Here is a 21,654-nt window from a genome sequence, read left to right as displayed (position 1 = left end):
TAATCACGGAGACTATTACGATTGCTTGTATGATCAAACATTTTAATGTATACATGGATTGTATATGAAATTTTATTGCATTTAACGAATGAATTGTTTTACATGTACTTTTACGATCGTCTTAAAAAGCAATCGAATAAAGTATTTTTTAAATTTTGATCACATAGTGAAACCTAATGCATTTGCCAGTGCATGTTTAAAAATATCTGTAACTGAGCGCCGGTCACAGTGTCACTCACCCAAAATGATGGCCGGTGTGAGGAAACCAGCCCAACCCAAAAAGCCCAACACCAGTCGGGGCTGTGTCATCTTCCCAAAGCTCCCCCCTCCCACTCCGGGGGGGGGGGGGGTCACAAGCCTAGAGGGGGTAGAAAGAGCGTTATGAGTTGCCGCATAAAGTGCCTCATGTGCTTGGGCTCGCGCTTCATTCACAACACCTGCTTACCTATTTGGCCCAACTCCCAGGTGTGTGCCTCTTAAGGCAAAGATGGAAGGCAAAGATGGAGGGACGCCCAGCTTAAAGCTTTGCTAGGACAGCGCGATGGCCAGTCCAAATGAAATATTGCCTGTCGATTCGCAGGTTTCACTCAGAGCCAGTTCTTCCTTGTCGTGCAATGCACCGGCCACAGAAAGAACTCCATCAACCACACCTAGCATAGGATTTGACAACGGCTCGGAAGACAGCGTATACTCCTTGACAAGGAGCGGGTGCGCTCGCCGGCGTGGAAGACTCGTAATGATTCCGTTGCGGTCTATCATCGCACACCTGTTGCAGGTACGGCTCGTGCTCTCACAGGCTGTCAGGCGCGCGCAGACGCTGTGATGTAAACAGCTGGGGCGCCACGTGAGCGGCGGCCGCGCCCCCTCCGCTGGCAGCCGCCGCTGTCAGTGTGGCCGGGCTGAGCGCGGCGTTGGCTGTCAGTGGAGCTGCCTGCATCCCCCAAGCCTGAGATCCTGCACTTCTCCCCGGCTGCAAGTCCTGAAACTCGGCCGAAGTGGCATAAAGTCGCTCGGGAGACTCCCAGGGGACCCTCCTCAAACCAGCCCGGGCCCCTGCATCCCGGGGGCCCCGATGTCCCGCACGGCCAGCGAAAATGCAGAGTACACGCTGCGCAGCCTAAGCCAGCTGATGAGCGAGAAGGCGGCGCGGCGGCGGCCTGATGGGGAGGTGGGGGAACGCAGCCTTATTGCTGCCGCCGAGTCGTGCACCAGCCTGGGCAGCGCTACCACGGCCCCTGGGGCCTCGGCCGCCGAGCAGGAGCGCGCAGCCCGACGCCGCTTCCAGAAGGATGAAGCCCCGGCCTTCGTGTACGTGCTGTCCGCCTTCTCGGCGCTGGGCGGCTTCCTCTTCGGCTATGACACTGGAGTGGTGTCTGGGGCTATGCTGCTGCTGCGGCGGCAGCTCGGCCTCTCTGCGCTGTGGCAAGAACTGCTGGTGTCGGGCACCGTGGGAGCGGCCGCGCTGGCGGCGCTGGCCGGGGGGTACCTCAACGGGGTACTGGGCCGCCGCCCTTGCATCCTGCTGGCCAGCTTCCTTTTCACCGCCGGCGCTGTGGTCATGGGAGTCGCCAGCAGCAAGGAGACGCTGCTAGGGGGGCGCATCGTGGTGGGGCTCGGCATCGGTGAGTGTGTGCAACCTAGTGCTTCTCTGTCTAGCGCCTATGTGACTTCATAAAAACTGACGCGTCTCTAGTGCACATGCAATTTCATGCGCCTGCTTTCCATATCCTCTGTGCTACTTGTTGAAGCGCTTCTACATCTTTCAAGCTCCTGTGCTTTATTTTCACTGCAGCATCTATGCCCAAATCCCTGTGTTCTCTGTAGTTACAAAAGCTCCTCGAATGTAGTGCTTCTCTAGTGCACATTTTAATTCTATGTCCGGCTGTAGGACGACTGGACCTGCGACGTAGTGCTTCTGGTTTACAAAACCTATTTCGCCTCACTGCATCGCCTTTCTAATAAAACGCCTCTATGTTTATAAAATCCTTGTACCTTGCAGTAGCGTTCCTGCAGAGTAGCGCGACTACCTATACAGGTTGGCATAGCGCTGATTTACCGTCACTATAGTACGTCTGATGCATGACTGAAACTCCACCATCTCACCCTGTTGCTGTTTAGATCTGCAGTATGGCACGTCTGGTTCACCGTGGGTACTCCACGCCTACAATACAACATCTGCTTGTGAACTTTCCTATAAAAACTATATCGTTCACCGACCGACTCTACACCTGCAATATATCGTCCTGTTTCTCCCAGTGGCGTAGCAAGGTTGCTGTGGGGCCTCGGGAAAACATGCCCCCCTCTCCCGCCGTGTTTGCATTAATCCGATTGCAGTGTGGTCTGGTGTCGCTGCACCTGCTGCTCCATTGATAGCCACGCCCCTACCCCTCCACCCTTTTGGTCGCGTCAGCTGCTGCGGTTGCCGGCGCTCCTCAGAGTACAGTTCGTGCCGGGGGTTATTTCGTGGTAACAGCAGCCCCAGGGGCACTAGGTCTCAGGCATGCGAAGGCTGCAGCGAGCCCCTGAAAAGCTCCACTTTGGTACCGTGCGCCGGTATGCAAGATTGTATTGCAAGCAATGGCCGTGCCTGTTCCGTGAAGCCTGACCAGTGACAAGACCATTTTACTCTACATGCTCTGTTCTCTCTGCATGCGCGCTCTAGTGTTCACAATCTCTCCCTGGGCACCTCGTGTCTGTGGTACTTGGCAGACTCTGCCTCGGAGTGCGTGATGATGTGGTGGTTTATTCTCCCGCTCCCATGATCCTTCTTTGTCTGTACCTGTGGTTACTGGCGGGCTCTGCTAGTGTGCCTTCTTACCGCCTCTCATCCTTTGCTCAGTCTCACCCCAGGCTCTCGTGCCAATAGCTATATTGAAATAGGCCATGGAGCACTGTGTGCTGTTAATTCATTCCCATACCTGTCAACTCGCAGGGTGCCACCGTGTTCCCACAATATCGGCTCACATCACACGGTGTCCCGGTGAGGCGCCAATATCACATGGCGGCAGGGAAAACCAGCTGAAAACCACTGTAAGTAGTGGTTTTCCAGCTCGTTTTCCGAGACTTTGACCTGTCCATGTCCATTAAGGGGCGTGAAAACACCTCAGGCCATTGGCACCAGCCTCAGCAAGATATATATATATATATATATATATATATATATATATATATATATATATATATATCTATATCTATCTATCTACTGGCAGTCGCCAGTAGATAGTTATAGTTAGGACCCTGTTTCCATAGGAAATCCGCAACATTCTATTTGGAATAACTTTGGCACCGGTCGACGAATCCTCGCGCAATTTTCAAAACTAATGGGGCGCTATGCTCCGCTCCTACCCTGAAAGTCTCGGGGTGATTCGTCAAGTGGGGGCTGAGAAAAAAGGGGGGTCCCAAAACGCGTTTTCCCCATGCATTTTTCCATAGGACCTTTAGACACAGCTACAGCCCGAACGGCTGAACAGAATTACTTGTAATTTGGCAGAGAGGTAGTCCGCAGGTCAAGGAAGTGCCTTTTGTAGGTGTAAATCTGTTCAGTAGTTTCTGAGAAAATAGCATTTAAATCAATATATATATCTGTAAGCGCGCTCCGTGCGCTTACGGTAAGCTTACCGTACGCGTACGGTGACGTGCGCGAGCGCGATTCTGATTGGTTGTTAGATCAAAGTAAACATTCGAATCGGTCGAAACCAGGAAGTATCGGCTGCCATTTTCTGTCTCTCGCACTGAAAAACAAAAGGTTGATAACATGAAAAGGGGGCAACGAAGAGAGTTGCAGACCCCCTAGCGTTCGTCAGGGGGTTCACAAAGGACCAAAAAGTATGAAAAATAAATTTAATAATGTTTTTAAAAAATCGCGGAGTGCGCGTACGGTAAGCTTACCGTACGCGTACGGTAAAAAAAAATTTAAAAAAATAAATTAATTAATAATCACATTTAATATATAAATCTAAGGACCCCCAAGGGAGAAAAAAACAATTGATAATTTGTAAAAAAATGGCGTGGCGTGCACGGTACGAAATGCGCAAGGTGGGCGCTCGGTGCGCGAAGCGCACCTGGTACCCACAGTGCGCGCACGGTGCGCGAAGCGCACCGCGCGCGCAAAAATTAACAATAAATAGATAACTTAGCATTTAAAAAAACGTACAAATTCACTGAAAAAACCATAGGTTTCACACACGTTATAGTTAGGAATTAGCATTTAAAAAACCTTGCAAATTCACTTAAAAAACCATAGGTTTCACACAAGTTATAGTTAGCTGTACATTTCACTCGTAAAAAACCAATGAAATTCCACGTTATAGTTAGATCAGGTAACTATAACTTGCGCCACCGCAATCCACTGCTGATGACGTCACATATTACATCACTCATGACATGGTCAGTGACATCACTCATCACATCAATGATGACATCTCAAATGACACAATGTGGATTGCGGTCGCGCAAGTTATAGTTACCTGATCTACCTATAACGTGGAATTTCATTGGTTTTTTTACGAGTGAAATGTACAGCTAACTATAACTTGTGTGAAACCTATGGTTTTTTAAGTGAATTTTATATATATATTTAAAGGAAGGAGTTTGGGGGCAGGGTGGGGTTTCAAAGTGCCTCATAGGTATTTATGGACACGAGGCTCTGCCCCCTCCTCACACGGTAAAATAGTTCTTCAAGTTGGCAGATATGCATTCCCTTTCCATGCTCATCCATTCGCTCGCCATTGCCTTCTCAGCCAGTTGCTGATCTTAAACACCTCCTCCTGGCTGGCTGGCCTGTGTTCTCTTTCCCTACTGTGTGACAATTGATTCCTTCTGCCTGCGTGTTCAGCCTGTGGGTCTCTTACGGCCCTCCACACCCTTTACCTTCCTTCTGTGCCTGGCTCCCCGCGGTCACTGCTACCTTTAGCTCTTCTCTGGGCATGCTCTGAGAGCGAGGCTCTGTTTGCTCACGAGCTCTGACTTCGGCTGCGCACAGTATGAACTCTGCAATGTATCACATTTGAAAATATATTGACCTAACTTTTGAGGGTATTAGCAGTGAAGATGCTCAACTTGATTTGTACCGCGTGAAATCAATTCTCCTACGGTGTAGCAACTTGTCTTCTGGACCTCCGCAGAACTCCCTTTTCTTTCTAGTTTAGCAAATAAGCCTTGTCGCCGGAGTACAGAAACTTGCTGTGCTAGGTGTGTGCACAAAGCACAGGTTGTTATGAAGAGCGGGCCTCTCTTATACTCTGTGCAGGCCGCACACTACAGGCACTGTGAAGCACAGTAGATCGCACTTGGCATAGGCTTGCAGGTCAACATTTTCAGTGCACGAGTTTTAAAAACCTCCTGGTGCTCCGGTGGCGCTGACTGTTGGTCGTGGGTGGTCACATTGGTACCTTGAGCCCAAAATTGAAGCATTGTCCTGAAATGCATTCGTTTGCATAATAAACAAATGATATACTGAAGTAAACGCCAGTCTCCAGCACTGCAGTCCAGTTAGTACAGCTTTCTCAACGTGAAATGTGTGCCTTCTTTTTAGTGCAGGGCAGAGAGAGGACATCGCCCATGTCTATACTCTGCAGCGGTGGGGAAGCAGCAGTGCAGTTCATGAACTGAAGTGAAAACCCTTCCCCCTACGAAGCAGTGTTGCAAATACCAGGGGTCGCTATCATTGAGTGTGTGGCTAAGGCATTGTAGTAATGTAGGTGTGGCTGGTCCACGCGAAAGGCTGCTTAACTCAAACTTGATTGTTTTGTTTAGGCCTACATCTCAGGTCCTCGAGATTGACAGTCTGATTATTATAATGGAATCGCAAAAAGAATGCCTTGCTTTTCGAATGAGCTATGTATGCGACTACGTGTGCTCCAAGGCCCCTGTGTTTACTGCACCAGTGAACAGTTCACAAGGCTTTAATTCTTGGTTAGGCTGAGATAGAGGATGCTCGTTTACACTGTGTTGCCTTCCTTCGTGCCCTTGTTCTTTTAATCTGTGCTAATAGAGGGACCGTCCTTGGTAGAAAAGCTGCACTGGTCGATACAGAAGTGCTGTACCCATTAGGTATGTCTTAGAAAGATGTCCTCTACACTCATGGGAAAGAATTTAGTGCAGTGGTTCCCAAACTCTGGTCTGGGGACCCCCAGAGGTCCATGACCTATTCACAGGGAGGGTCCACAGCCAGCAGTTTTAAAAGCACTGCAAAGTTCCTTGTATAATAAGCAGTTTTTGGGCCACAATAAAAGTGTCAAGTTAACTCCAGTGATTGATGTACCTGCTGGACAGAGATGAATTTTGTCCAGGGGCAGCTTTGACTCTTCTAAGGTAGCACAGATGGTTATTATGCCTACTGCAAAGAATGTTTACCATGTATTTAAAAAAAACAGTATTTCATGTACATAGTTCAGTGGGCTACTGCTTTTGTCACAGAGATTCCTTTGCTACTGTGCAGTTCATAAGTGACAATGGTAATGTAGCACAGGAAGCTATGAATTACCATCAAAGAGCTGCATGCAAACTGCATGGTATTAGTAAGTTATATAGTTTTCCCTAGTCTTTGATTATCCCAATGCTGTTAAAGAACTTGGTAGGGTAGAAAAAAATTCTTATTAAAGTCAACCCTAACCCCTGTTTTATGTTCTGAATTCCGAGTTTGTGCTTCTCCAGATCAAGCACTCTAAAAAAAAAAAAAAAAAATGTCTACCCGTATGGATGACATGTGAATTCTACACCTTGTTGACCACTTTGCCTTATTTAACATTTTCTATATTCTGATTTACATACGTATGATTCGTTCTCTTTGTAGGTGTGTGATGTAAAGTGCTCTGACACCCTAAACTGGTATGAGAGGTGATATAAAACAAATGAAATACATGTGAGAGATGGACTATGGAGAGATGAGAGGCACTGTTGGAGGGTGATAGGGAATCATTAAAGCGCCCCAACAAAGATTGTTGTATCGTGGCGTACACTAAGGTCATCATTTACTATGCTTTAAAAGCTAATACAATTCAATATATAATGACAAACGTGTTGTAGAGTGCACCATTTTTTCCCCACATTGTCTTAGGGGGGAGCGCCTCCCAAAGCCCCATTTGTAGTTGTCAAGCTCACTTGCTGCTCTTGGTGTGTACTGTATGGGGACTGGTCTGACAACATTTGCCAGGACTGGTTTGGGTTTCCAATCCGGGCCTGGCAGGAGCCTCATACCACAAAGTAAAATCAAACATTGAAAAGTTATTCGCCGAGATGCAACACCAACCTTTTCATAACATTTTTTAGATTTTTTTTGCACATTTTTTCAATATAAAATACTAAAATCTTTAGAAATTTGGGCATTTGTGTGGTTTGTGTGTGTGTGTGTGTGTTTATTTTTTTTTTAAATTACTGATTTAATGTTTAAAATGTAAATCGTACAAATTGCTTCTGAGTCCCCAGCTTCCAGTAGTGACTAAATCGGGGTCCTCAGGAGTCCAAAGTTTTTGTGAACTGCTGGTTTAGTGGATATCTGTAGGGATTCCATCGAATTCGTGTTTATGACCTTCGCTGAGAATGGGTATCTCAGCCCTTATGTGTTCCTGTATATGGACCTTACTTTGGATTGCAGGTAGTCCACACTGATGAACTGCATCGGTCGACGCTAGTCAGGCCGCTTGGACACTCGACCTTTTAAAGCAGTCCGGGGTTTTAGTTACTGGCGCACGTGAAGGCGTCTGTATGCCTTACATTGGCTTTAAAAGCATTTTCTCCCTTCTAAGCTTAACTTGCCAATGTGCTAGGCCTTATATAGAAACGTTATTAAAAATAAAGTTGTTTAAAGGCATTATATTTAAAAAAAAAAAAAAAAAAAACGGAGTTTCATAAATGCTATATAAAGTTCTTTCTGATGTAATTACGTTTCAAAATGTTTTCTTGCATATTCACCAGTCGAGGAGAGGGAATTGGGGAGGGCGTTTAGAAGAGTCATACGAAGTACACGCTCCACTGTAACTTTAATAACACATTCATAGATAGGTAAACTATAGGCTATTTACATTTCCGCAACCTGAATGTTGGTACTGTGGGAGTAGGCTGAAGACTTACTACTGTAGTACAGCATCAATTTCAGGACAGCCTCAGTCCTCGCACCTCAACACTACTTGATAACGATGAGGGAAGCTGACAGGATTAGATGTCCACAATGGACAGCACACAGGGTATCCCAGGACACCCCATCTCCCATCGTTCCGTGTTCCTTGCCTTCTAGTTCCTTAATACTTCCGTACGACTTAACACACGAGCAGGATCTGGGCATCAGATATTTGAATACGCAGAGACCTTAACACTGTTACTTAACTTTTATACCCATATAAATAAACAGATATATTTCGTAGGTGTGTGACGTGCTGAACAGGATAGTGTGCTTTCATCTTTTCATAGGACAACGTTTGAAAAAGAACTTGGTGTCTGCTATATGAGTCCAGTTTTTGAAATTGTTAAACCTAAATAAATGGCCCGAAGTTGCTCTTCCAATTCCATATTTGTGTCACGCGGAACATGGACTGCTCGCCTGGGATAGGCACAATTAATAACATGTGCACTTTCATCGCTAATGGAGGGAGGAATGGGGAGACAGCGTGAGCAATTAGGAAAAAGGGACGACGAAGGGGGTGTCCTGCAATGGACATGCCACTGATCATTTTAGGACTGCTCAGCCCTCAGTTATCATCATTAATCATTCTACTCATTACTCTTGGGATGATGGGTGACGGACGAGGTGAGGGGAAAAGGGTCGATTGATGTGGAATGACAATGTCGTAAAATGGATGCTGTAGTGAGGAGCTGGGATGCAGTGATAAAAATAATACAGTTAACAGACGCGTTCTTTGTCTATGCTAATTACTTAAAATAAGGATCAATAGGCGAGTAGTGGTGAAAATAAAGGAAATATAGGATAAAATATAGGTAAAGTAGTCTCTGGAGGAATAATATTCCGTGAACCATTTAGCTACAAATAGGTTCATTATAAAATCAAAACATCAAGACAATAATGGATTTTTGATAATATAATGCCTTCACCATTTTTTCCCAATTGAAAAGGAAGAACAGTTAAGTTTAGTACAAGTTTTTCATCAAGTGTCTGCCAGAGAGCAGCTGTGCACCAAGATTCCTTAGAGTACTTCAGTGAGCAAAGAGTGTTCAGAGTCTGCTGGGGGCAGCGAAGTTAGCTACCTTGGTAGAGGTATGCTCATGCTAGGGGTGGACTGGTAATTTATTCATCAGGCATTTGAGTGCCTAGAGCAACAGTAGTCTTGTTTTTGAAGGCCCTGGGTAGCTGCTGGAGGGTCTGTCACTCTATACCGTTGCCTGACTTTAACATGGAAGGTACACTGGTGGCTTCACGCGAGAGCGAGAAAGACCAAGCTGGAAGGGAGGGAGAAGAGAGAGGAGGAGTGCAACATAGAATGGATGGAATGAGACGGGGATGGGGAGCAGGGCTGGTTTGAACTTTGGTGCCACGGTTGCTTTGGGATCTCAATCCAGCCCAACTGTTTTTAATGTACACGCTTATACTTTAGCTTATGAAGTGGTGCTTGAAGGTACTGCCTAGACAATCTGTAAGTGGACTCAAACTCATCAATGGGCACCCTTCTACAGAAAGTAAAGGCACAACTCACTTCATCTCTGGTGAAGGAGGAATATAAAACATCTCAACTTGACAGCTCCAATCTCTTAAGCACTGTTGGATCTCTAATACTAGCTCATGTGCAGGACTCCGAGGCATTGGTCTCCCTGCATTCAGGAAGACAAGGCAGGGACGCAGGCGGACTACCCCATTACTAGCTTGTTCAGTTTTGGTAGTCTGTTTCTTCCAACTAGACTTTTGTATTCAGAATACAAGCTGCTGCTTCCTGAAGGAGGTATCCAAAGCCGGCATCAGCGTTGGTGGCACCCGGTCCGACAATTTTTGGCACCCTCACCCACCATGACCGCCTCCTCAGATTCTCTCACTACCACTGGTTAAAAGTGCCCCTCATCTCACCAATCATAAGTTATTGCTAAACACAGCACCCCCCCTGAGGTCAGCCCCCCCACCACCGGTCAGCACCCCATTCGCACTTCCCTAAAGCCGGCCCTGGAGGTATCCTTCTGCTCCTGACCTGTTAGAGTATTCACCGAGAAGCTATTTGTAGCTGAGCACTGGGTTTTCATATATGCAGTTGTCTGGTATCAAATAGTTGAAGGATTAGTGTTTATCACGTTCTACAGAAGTCTGAAAAGCCTTGGCTTGCCCCTGTAGCTAGGGAGACCCCGAGAACAAATTAAGACATATAGGGAACTCCTGATAGTTTGGATGATTTGTTCTCCCATCTCTCTGTGGTGGTCCTGGGTCATCTTCTTCTTCGGGACAGCAAAGTAGCCCCTCCAGACTGCACCGGAGTGGAGTACAGGAAAATTAACCAAGAGAAAGCTCAGCACACTATCTTTTTACAAGTGAGGCCTAAGAAGGTACTTTTTGTAAACTGTTGCCCACTGCAAATTACTAGTGACCACTGTCTTGGAGGTCCCGGTGCCCTTGGAGGACCCCAGCTCGAGAAACCAGATATGCAGAGGGTCTAAGTGTGTTGATAGTTCAGGTAAAATGCCACCCAAAATGCAATTATATATCCGTATTTTTAAAGCCATTTGAGTCATCCAGAGGCACAACTCTGTTCTGTGGTGGAATCCTTGAACCCTGATGTGAAGGTACCCGAACCTTAAAGCACTGCAAGGCCTTACCAGTGGCAACACAGCGTTATACAAACCAGTTCTCTTAATCTAACAGCTTGCAGTGCCATTATTTGCCCCCTTCTTAGCTGTTAAAACAGGGAACCCATAGCCACATTGCGGGGATATTATGCTTCCGAAATGGTTACATTTTCTACACAGCACAGCTATTGTAGTGCAAGTACTGATTGTAATATACCGAGAGAAGATTTGATTTTACAATAGCACACTGGATCATACTGTATTTTTCGATAAGAGCCCTTTGCGGGCTTTTCTAGTACAGGATAGCTAAATGAATTCAAAGTCTATGTACAATTTATTTGTTTAAGTATTCCGTGTACAAATATGCATCTGAAATCTGTAAGTCTATATGCTCATACCCATTTGGTTGCAGTGAGCACTCGGGTCATACGAAAAAAGGAATTTGAATACTGGCTGGGGACTTTTTTCTATTTTCAGACATTATCATATTCTGTACAAATTAATGTTCGCTATGGATTATGCCAGCCATGACTAATCCCAATGTCTGCAAAATACACATCAAAAAGGTCCATGTGTGCCTAAGCCTCAGAACTTCCTAACCTGGGAAGGCCAACAGGCTGTTCCCCCGAGTGCCCTTGGGCATCCCAGAAACTATATCCGTAAGCTAGAGGGTAAAGGAAGAATGCCACCCTACAGAATTAGATGTAGGGAGAAAGTGACGATCTAGCCTCTCGGACATCACCAACAGGGTGGTTATGATGTGACCAATGTTCAGCTTGGTGTTCCAAGGGATTAATAGCTCCTCAAACTATTGCAAAATATTTGAAGAATCAAAAGGTGAAAATGGTGGCGACACCAGCTGCACGTGTTGTCGGGGTTTTTTCCCCTTAAAATTGATTTTGACATCCATGTAATACATTGAAAACAGTAAGCAAATGGTGCCTTACACGGTGTTGGTTTCACCTGAATGGTGGTGACTTCCTCATTTCAGTGGATGTCAATGATGTTTCATGGAGGATTAGGACTGAGCAGGGATGGTAAGAGAACAGATGACGTTTGAGGGAGCAGTGGAAGGAGCCTATGATGGTAGTTCATGGTTGTGAACGTTTTATTAAAAGAAATGCTATATGCAGACCTTTTTTGTCTGCTTTGAGTTAAGGTGAAAGCTTTTTCCCTCTTGAGTAGCTTTGTAAAGTAACTACGAAGGAGAGAGGGCACAATTACAAATCCTGTAACTGAACAACATCTAGTCTTTTCAAGCTACATTCGGTGTATGTGCTCTGTAATCCAACTGTCTTTCCATTCGATATTTGTACAACTGGGGCATATGACTTTCACTTCTTGATAAGTTTTTAATATCTAAATAAATGTGGGCGATTTTTGTCTTTTGAATACTCTTTGGCTTGTACAACACACTGTGAGTCTGACACAATGCAGTTTATTGGACTGTTGGCTTTTAATTTCCTTCCTATAAACCCTCTGTTGGCTCTTGTCATTTTATTTTTCACTTTCGAATTCGTTTTGAAATGTGACTCCCATAACATTTTCAGAGATTAGGAGAATGTAATCACTGCTGATTTTAAGTGTTGGCTTTATTGACTCCGTTTAAATATTAGGCATTTGTAAAGGTCCAATGTGACACCTTCACAGTAAACCCCACTGTGCGAGCTTGCCCCATTAGAAAAAAACAAGCAAACAATATTACTGTTTTATTACAGTCCTTTCAGCACTAAAAGAGATAAAGATATCCTATGCAGGAAGTAATTGTTGGCATTAGATGGACAAGTTTGTAAAGCATCGCTACAAAAAAATATATATATAGGAGAGTTCTTATGGTGGCCAGGAGTATTGTAGTACAAATTGGGATAGACATATCTACGGTTCCTGTAACTTGCAGTTAAGAATTATTAAACATTTTGACAGCCTTTATTGCCTTGTTTCGATACAGGGGCTACTCTTTATAAACACCACCTGGAATCAGGAGTAATTAACACATGTAGAACACAGGTTCCTTGTGGGAAACCAGCAAAAAGGTTCAACCCCTACATATGTATATACACCATTAATTATGCAATAATGAAAAAGCAGCACATACTCTGCAAAAATGAGACATGTACTGCTTCAGAAGTAAACGAGGCGAGTGCTCGGTGCTCACACAGTGATAAATGGATTTAATACAGGTAGTCTAAAGCAATGGGACCTCAAAACTTGATTGACAGTGTTACTGCATACAGAAGTCAGTAGATAGGCTCCTAACTTTAAGAAGTTGCATAATGTGTAAGCATACTAGAAACTGTGAGGCATTTGTACATGGAACAGACACAATTACTCCGTACTCCAATTGTAACGCTAATAATGAAGTGTGTGTCATGTGGTGCCCCTGTCATTTGGTTTACCTAGGCCAAACAACTCAGTCAAAACCAGTCTATCAACAACATAGTAGAATAAGGTGTAAAGTCTTGACAGCCCCTCAATAGAGCTAATGCATTGCGTTTAACCATACAGAGTATGATTTGAGTGGCAGGTAATTAAAGTAATTAACCCCCTCCCCCATGCGGGCGACATCCAAATGATGCTTAATAAAGCAGGTTGTAATTGGATCTTCAGATGCGAGAGCATTAAAAATGGTCTATACCACCAGCATTCTGTAATTGTTCCATAATTCATCCATTTGAGACTCATGCTGACATCAGCAAATTTCCTATGACCCTTCACTACCTCCACTGGGAGTAAACTTTTAACTGTATTAGGAATTCTATCAGCCCGTCTCCAATTTTAAATTATGGTTTTTGACAGAGCTGTTATTATATATGTTGGAGAACAGCAGCTGGTTATGAGTCCCGTGTGGTCCTACCTTATTTGTATTGGATGTCAGTGCATTTGATAAGTGGATAATAATCTCCCACTCTGCTGATTTGACTGGGTGTTTGGTGTAGGGGGTTGGGCTCTGCCATGGGTATTTTCCTGTGAGTTATGTAGCAGACACGTGTTCCACTTGGAAAAATTACATCCCATAAGGTCCCAATACCAGTGGAGTCCAATACATTTCTTCACCATTCTCGCCTCTTTTACACTCTGCTTGGTTCCTGCTTGGCTCCTTTAAGCTGCCTGCTTTAGGACTGCCATATGCAATATTGGTGTCTCATGACTTCCCGCCCCCCCCCCCCCCTCACAGATACTATTGAAGCTCCATGGCAATATTGGAGAATATGTTCAGATGGAAGACTGTTTTGCATCATGCTATGCCTGGATGAAAGATAATTGCTGTGATTAAACTGGAATTGTTCTATTGGACTGTCCCGCTGTTGACTCTTTCACCTGACTGTCTTCTCAGGGACACCTTCCTGTTGCTCTGAAAACTCAAAGGAATATAAGCATGATGGTTTCTGAGCATCTATAATATGAGCTACACATTCAAGCAATTATACAGTCTACACGTTTTTCACCTGTGTGATATAAGAAATTGGCAACATTTTTCACCTAGGCAAACAGACCTTTTGGTACAAGCAAGTGCAGCGTTTTGATTACATTACCTCCTCTCAGTCTGTTTAAGCATTTCCGAAAATGGGGTTAACGCCACAAAATGTTTTTTTTAGACCAATGTTAGTCTACAGAAGTTCATTCACTTCTCCAATGTTGTGTTAGGCTGGCTAACCAAAGATCTTGAATTAAAAAGAGGGTGCCTTTTTTTATATGGGAGGTTGTTGGTGAGCAGGCAGCCAAGTGCTTAAACATCTTTATACAGTTCCTTAGTCATGGTTGGGCTTTCTGGTCTGTGGCTTATACCAAACATGGCTATTCCTAGCTGGATGTCTTGCCAAATTGGGATAATAGCTATTAAGAGTGGCCAGAGCCAGAGTGTGGAATTCCCCTCTATCTAGCATTAGGATAATCTCAAGTTGCTTCATTTTATGGGTAACTTCAGTAATAGTTTCTGGTGAACTCCACCTAATGAATCCTTCAGTAGTAGGTCAGGGCTCTGTTACGCAGCAGCCTACGCCAAGTTACCCATTTCTTTTCTGCTTTTGGGTGTATTCCTGCTGCACATTCAACTGGTTCATATATCGGTTTTTGCATTAGTCTATTTAAAAAAATTGGTTTTAGGAACGGACTCCTTTTAAAGGGACTATGTAACAGAGCGAGAAACAAAGTTCTCTCTCCCGGTCCCGCATCACTATCAATCGGTCAAAAAAGGCATTCACAATATTTTTTGTGTATGTCTGTTTGGGTTGTGAGACCTATTTTGACAATCACCGAATAGCCCTTTCAAGTGGGCACATGGCACTTTATATATTTATCTTGGGGCATGATTTAATGCTTTAAAAACTTTTTCAACACAGATTCATGGTGGTGTACTGTTTTTATAATGATGTATTATTATATCTCGGATGACACATAGCTACTATGTATCTATTAAGTGGCGGCATTTTGATATGCGAGACTTTTTGTTCTACTCCTTGAAGCTCACAATATCCAGCATAGAGCGCTTTATGCAAATAATGATCTTCTGGACTGATTATTAAACTGATTTAACCTGAAGAAATGATGGTTATGTGAACAAACAGTGCATTTTAACTTTAGAATAAAGCTTGCTCCGTGATGTGAGCACTGTGCGGATATCAACTTTGATTAACTGTTTTTTAAAAAAAACGGTCTCTAATATTTGTGATGAGCAGAAGCAGGGTTTCCCAATGTGCCCTAAGCATTCGGCAGATAAACACGGCTAGAATAGCAGTGTGCTTTGCTGTTTACCTTTTCAGCAAACGTGTATGTTTCTTGATTATACATTAATTAAACTGCTCACTAAGAAGAGGTCAGCATGTTTCGCTGAAGGTCCCTGTGAAGTTGACGGAAAAGGAGATTACGCGGATGTGCAGTGGGTAATTGGCTTGTTTGTCACCAGGACAGCTGTAAGATTGATCCCCTCCCTCCTCGTGCCTCCTCTCGGAGTTCGGCCACTGTTGTGTGTCCCCGTGCGCTGCTTTATAAATGAGTGAATTACTGACTCCCTGGGCTTTGGAATGAATGCAGAATGGTCGAGAGAGCCTGAGTCATACGGGTCCCCGAGGCCGGACACACTTCTGTCTGTAAAACGTCTTTCTGTGCGTCACGCCTGTACTTTTGGTGACTGCACAGACCTCTGTGGGACCGGGTACGCTCCAGATCAAAGGAAGCTGCAGATGTCTTAGAGCACGCGGGTGCATGCCCTGCAGCCTGCACTGTGCACCTTCAATCTGTCACGGAGGTTCCCCGTGTACTGCCAGCATCTCCACGCTGTGTGGGAGGGCTTGGCTGCAGTCGCATGAATCGTCTGAGAGCCAGGGACACGTGGTGGTTGAACCCTGGAGTCGAGCCGAGACTTGCCTTACTAGTTTTTTTATTTTTGATTATTGAAAGACCGAGATTTTGAAGCTAATTTCAGTAATAGGATTTCTGTGGTCAGTTGTCGGCATCTGATGCAAGATGCATCCTCTGAGAACTGCAAGATTTATGGGTTGTTGAAATGCAAGCTAATGTTTATAGTTAGTTTTTTCTCTCAAAAAGCTACAGAAGCACATCTTGTGCACTCGGTAGCAAGGATACTTGCATTAAAGTTTGTTCAAGAGGGGCGGAATGGTTGCTTGCTGGAGGTCTATAGCAGTTGGAGTTTGAGGGTGATGCAGCATGCCTGTGCTCTGTAAATGCATGACCGGGATGCCCCTTTGTTAGAAATGGGGTCATCTTTACAAAGGGAGTATTCGCGCTGTGGCACTGAATGGCAGTGGCACAGCGCCCAGAGCATCTATAACCAGCAAAAACAGAGGAGACACAGCGAAAAATGGAAGGGAGACTCACGCCAATGGTGCCAGGTCTAACACCCTTGTACTACCAGGGACCATTGTTCATTGTTGGCCAGTAGAATTTCACATATCAGATGGGTTTTTGGGACCAGTGCAGAATGGAGGAAGCAACGCCTCAAAGCTGCCTGGTCCCTTGTTCCAGTACAGTTTGTGCATGGTGCAGCGGGCTTTATTTTGATCCTAATTCATTGTGGGTGAGTTAAGTGCTTTTATAGTGGCCTATTTGTAGTTCAACATTAGTTTTATGGGCGTATAGTTAAGTATTTAGACCTCGCTGTAATGTGACAGATAAAATTGTAAGGCCAGCGTAATTACACCGCAGTAATCCAGTAGTCCTGTTCCCAGGGGTTTGGTGAGCTTCACTTAGGAGCTGAGCCGTTTTCTGTAGACCTAGTATCTTGCAGCGCTTAGAGAGCTGGAACCTGGATGTTTTTGCCCCTGCATTTGTTTGTCGGCTGGGTAAGATGAGGCTTAAATCTAAAGCGACAAACCGATTCTTAATTTGTGCTTTGGTACCGATGAAGTTCCAGGGATGGAAGCCATTCAGATGAAGCCATCGAGTTGCCCCTCGCAGCCCTTTGTTACTCATATCTCTTATTTGAGCCAGTTAATGCAGAAGAAGCACTACAGACTGGAATAGTCCAGACTGTTTGAGTTTGTGGTTTTACTCCCGCCATTCTGTAGCCTAATAAGAATCTTTGTATTGTTTGCAAACAACAGAAACAAAAGCTGTTGTTAATTTCCTATGTCTGGTCACAGGCCTGTTGGTCAGGAAAAGTTACCAGAATGAGCCCTGTGTTACATCTTGCAACTGGTGAGGAATGATTGGATCCAGCCCAAGCGTTGACCTGCTATTTCCCTAAATTCTGTAATTAGTTAGAGGTATGCGGTTCTCTGCGATCATTAGTGTGAAGACAAAGTGCCCCCTGCTACTAATAGAAAGTTCCTCTAGGCAGGGAAATAATACATAATGTAAATTCCTAGGGCAACTTCAGCAATTATAATAACCAAAACAATTTGAATATCAGGAGCGACAAAAACAGATATAAATGGAAAGGTACAAAAATTCTTATTTATTAATAATATATTCCATTTTCCAGCATTAAAACTGAAGCAAACCACATACACGCCACATCCATCTCCTCATTCGTACTCAACAATCAAAATATATTCATATGCAGATGTGATCAGCAGTTAAACTCATTAATCAAAATATTCTGTATATGTTTTATCTTTGTAACACAAATGATTTTTTAACCGCTTTCCATAAATGAGCCTTGTATGTAGGCTTTTAATACAAAAGTGTGTATCTGTGTCGTGAAGCGACTTCAGCTCCCAGGTGATTTTGATTGCTGAGTACGAATGATGAGATGGATGTGGCGTGTATGTGGTTTGCTTCAGATTTAATGCTGGAATATGGAATATATTATTATTATTATTAATAAATATCTATTTTTGTACCTTTCCATTTAGATTTGTTTTTGTCTCTCCTGATATTCAAATTGTTTTGGTTATTAGAATTGCTGAAGTTCTCTGCGATCTTGTTCATGTGCCCATCATGAGGGATAGGATAGAACTTTGTGGTTTGGTAATACTGTTTCATTCCCTCTCGTGGGTCTAAGACCTGATTGTCAGTCATGCAGTATTTCCGTTGTTCATCAGTCTCACTTTTCAATGACTTTGATAACAACCCATTTATGGGTTTAACAATAAGATCAGAAGTGGCTCGGTACTTTGCAAGTTCATAAAAGTTAATAGTGTTGTTTTCTCGAAAATAAAAGTAATGAATCCTGCTTCAGGAGGTTATTGGCACTCCTCTTAAGGAGGTATACTATGATTCTCATCAGGGCTATTATTGGGAGAAATTCCTTGATACACCGTTCTTCAGGTTGGATGGGAGCCTTCCAGTCTTGCTCCTGGCTTCTTTGTCATCTTCAGTAGAATTGAGGGAGTCTGAGATGAAGTTATGATGGGCAGCCCTCAATGGAGTGACAAGATTTTGTGGACTAGTTGCTATATCTCACATTTCCTCACCCCGCCCCCTTTTATGACTCCTACTGGGTTTGATTGGATTGCACAGTGCACCTTTACTAAAAATGTCTGAATTAACCACTGTATGGAAAATATCAAATTCCCTCAATTGATTCTTGACCTTATCAGTTAAACTTTCCTTTTATGCCGTATTTGTCTGTGGCACCCTGTTCTTTGTGGTTTGCATAAGTGGTTGGCACTGTGAGCTTTGTCTGCCACTGGTGCTCAGTATTTCGTCCCCGGCTTTTAACCAAAACAAAAAACAAGTTTGCTCAGTACAAATAACTCACATCCTGGTCACCGTAGTTTGTAGCCAGAGTTGCACAGCCATGTTGTTTCAGTGTACCCAAATACATCTTTTTGTGCTCTTTAAAGGGGAGGATTGCTGTTGTGAAATAAACTGCACAATTGAGGGCTGGATGGCAGCTGCTCCAGCCAAGGTTCAATCCCCATCCATTGCCATTGTCAAGAATGAATGGCCAATCACCTACGCGTATTAAAATCTGACAAAGCTAGTCAAATGTTGCCGCTAACCAATAAAAATTGTCATTATGCAAGATAAACGGTTCTTCAACTCTATTATAGAACATGATGTCTTCATTAGTTGCCTTGATAAAGATTTATTAACGGCGAGTTAATAACAAGGGATTAACAGCTTATCAAACTATTTCAAAATATTTGAAGGATCGAAAGGCGAAATACACGGACGATCGAAAATAGTGGTGATACCAGCTGCACGTGTTATTAGGGATTTTGTTTCTTTAAATGGACATTTTTACATCAACATAATGCAGTGAAAACAGTAAACAAATGTTGCCTTTCATGTGAAACCATCACTGTGCGTGGTGCTGTCTTTCTCCTTTCAGTGGCTGTCAATGATGTTGCGTGGTGGATTAGCAGGGCTAGTAAGTGCTGAAACAAATAAATGGCTTCAAATTGCAAAAAGATTTCAGTTACAATGGATCATAGCAAATCCAATGCATAAAAATACAACTGTAAATCAACTGATACTACATTAATTCCTCCCATTAAAAGCAACTAATAAATGGAAAAAAAATGCAGAAACATATTCCTAAAATATAATTTGCAAAAGGCTACTGGGGGACAAAATTAGATTAATTTCCCACAGCTAAAAGTAGCAATTAATCGCCCAGATCAGAAGACATGGCTGTGCAAAAAGGAAAAATACTTCCGATAAGCATGAATAATAGACAATGAAATTAACATATTAAAAAGGCAAAAAAAAATCTTCATCAGAATAATGTAATTCTCGGTTGCTGAGCTTTGATAGAAAATACCTGCAAAACTAAGTAACCTTAAATCGGAATTCTTGTACACCGTGAAATGTTGTACAACTGGATAGGTAATTATTTTCCTTTATCGACCGAACATGCTCCGAAATTCCTTGTCATAGTTGTACAATGGTACTGTATATAGATGTAGCCATACATTGTAGATTCTAGGCTTTTCAGCTTTGAAAACTATTGGCTTGACAAGTTATTTGCCACCTGCTTTTCCATACTCCTTTAGTGGGGAATTGCTTTGTCCAGTGTCTTGAACTCTTTGAGAGATTCTAGCCACTAATTTGTTCTTCTTTTATTAAGCGTTTTATTTCTTCATAGTTTTGGCGAATTTAGATTTTTTAAAAATATATACATACATATACTTTATTGGTTGGTCTGACTAAAGTGGAGGGAGGCCGCATTTTATTGGATGGGCTATACATCATGTTGAATTTGATACTAAAACTGTCCAACTACAGCTGTGTTTGAAATTATGGATGCTTTAGATCTTTTACTTCTAGTTTTGTGGGATAAATGATATCATATTCAAACTACTGCGTTGTCCGCATTAATACATACTGTACGTTTATTAGGATTCCAATTTTACAAAAATCTCACTTTTTGTTTTAAAAACATGATATGGGAATAGACCATTTTAAAATATAATATGAAGAGAAAATCATAGTGAATTACTGTCATCTGTGACATCTTGGTGTGATGTTCCTTCATAACTGTTGCTTCACTCACTGATTTTTACTGAACTCATTTTTTGTTGCCATTAGGACTCTGTGCACAATCACCCTGCTAACCAGTGGCAAAGTGTTTGTGCACTCTCCATTAAACATGGTAAAATCGGCAAACACCAAATAGACACATACTAAATTAAATGCTACTATTGGGCAACTCCTCAAAGGCTGCCAGACTTCCCCTTTACCTCTGCCACATAAGTTTATAAAGCCGCTTTTGATTGTGTAAACCGAAACAGGCTTTGAAGAAAAGTAAGAAGACGGCTTATAGGCCGGTGCGCCTAAGAGCCATTGAAGATCTTTATTCTATCACCTGGGTCAGAATCAAGCTGGGAGTGGAGCCAACCTATTCAATGCCTTTCCCAGGACTTGCGTAATTAAACAGGGGTGCGTCCTAACCACTGCATGTTTCAATATATTTCTGGCAGACCTTCCGCATAGATTTGGTCTCCGTCAGCTCCCACGTCTCTAAGTTCAGCTCTATACTCCTCTCAAACTTGCTGTATGCCGAAGACCTGGTGTTTATCCGTTGGATGAAGGTCAGACTGCAGCGCCTTCCGAATGCCACCCAATCGTCCTCTACCACAGTGGTTCCCAAACTGTGGTCCAGGAACTCTAAGGGGTCTGTGACTTATTTTCAGGGGGTTCAAAGGCAGCAGTTTTAAAAGCAGTGTAAAGTTCCTTGTGTATTCAGCAGTTTTCTGGCAACAATAAGTGTTAAGATAACTCTGGTGATTAATGTACCTGCTGGAAAGAGATGGGAGTTTTGTCCAGTGGCACCCTTGACTCATCTAAGGTAGCACAGATGGTTAATATACTACTGCAAAGACGTGTACCATGCATTTCAGAACACAATATTTTATGTCCAAAGCTCAGTGGGTTACTGCTCTTGTCACAGAGATTCATTTGTTACTGTGCAGTTCATAAGTTACAATCGTAATCTTGCACTTAGCTATGAACTGCCATCAAAGAGCTGCATGCAAACTGCATGGCACAAATCAGTAAGTTATGTTTTTTCCTCCCAGTCTTTCATTATCC

The 21,654-nt window shown here is 43.5% G+C and overlaps 1 protein-coding gene across 1 annotated transcript in view; it reads left to right on the top strand.

The window, feature by feature from the left end:
* The first annotated feature begins 850 nt into the window (after positions 1-850).
* The window catches only part of SLC2A13 (solute carrier family 2 member 13), a 1,405,836-nt gene continuing 1,385,032 nt past the window's right edge, over positions 851-21,654 (top strand). Inside the window, exon 1 of the mRNA XM_085654105.1 lies at positions 851-1,622. Coding sequence (XP_085510231.1) covers positions 1,073-1,622 — 550 coding nt within the window. The 5' untranslated portion in view covers positions 851-1,072. The remainder of the gene's footprint in view (positions 1,623-21,654) is intronic.

This window comes from Triturus cristatus, chromosome 4_1, assembly GCF_964204655.1.
Source record: "Triturus cristatus chromosome 4_1, aTriCri1.1, whole genome shotgun sequence".
Taxonomy (NCBI): Eukaryota; Metazoa; Chordata; class Amphibia; order Caudata; family Salamandridae; genus Triturus; species Triturus cristatus.
Note: the sequence above shows the minus strand (reverse complement) of the source record. Positions and strands in the feature narration are given on the sequence as shown.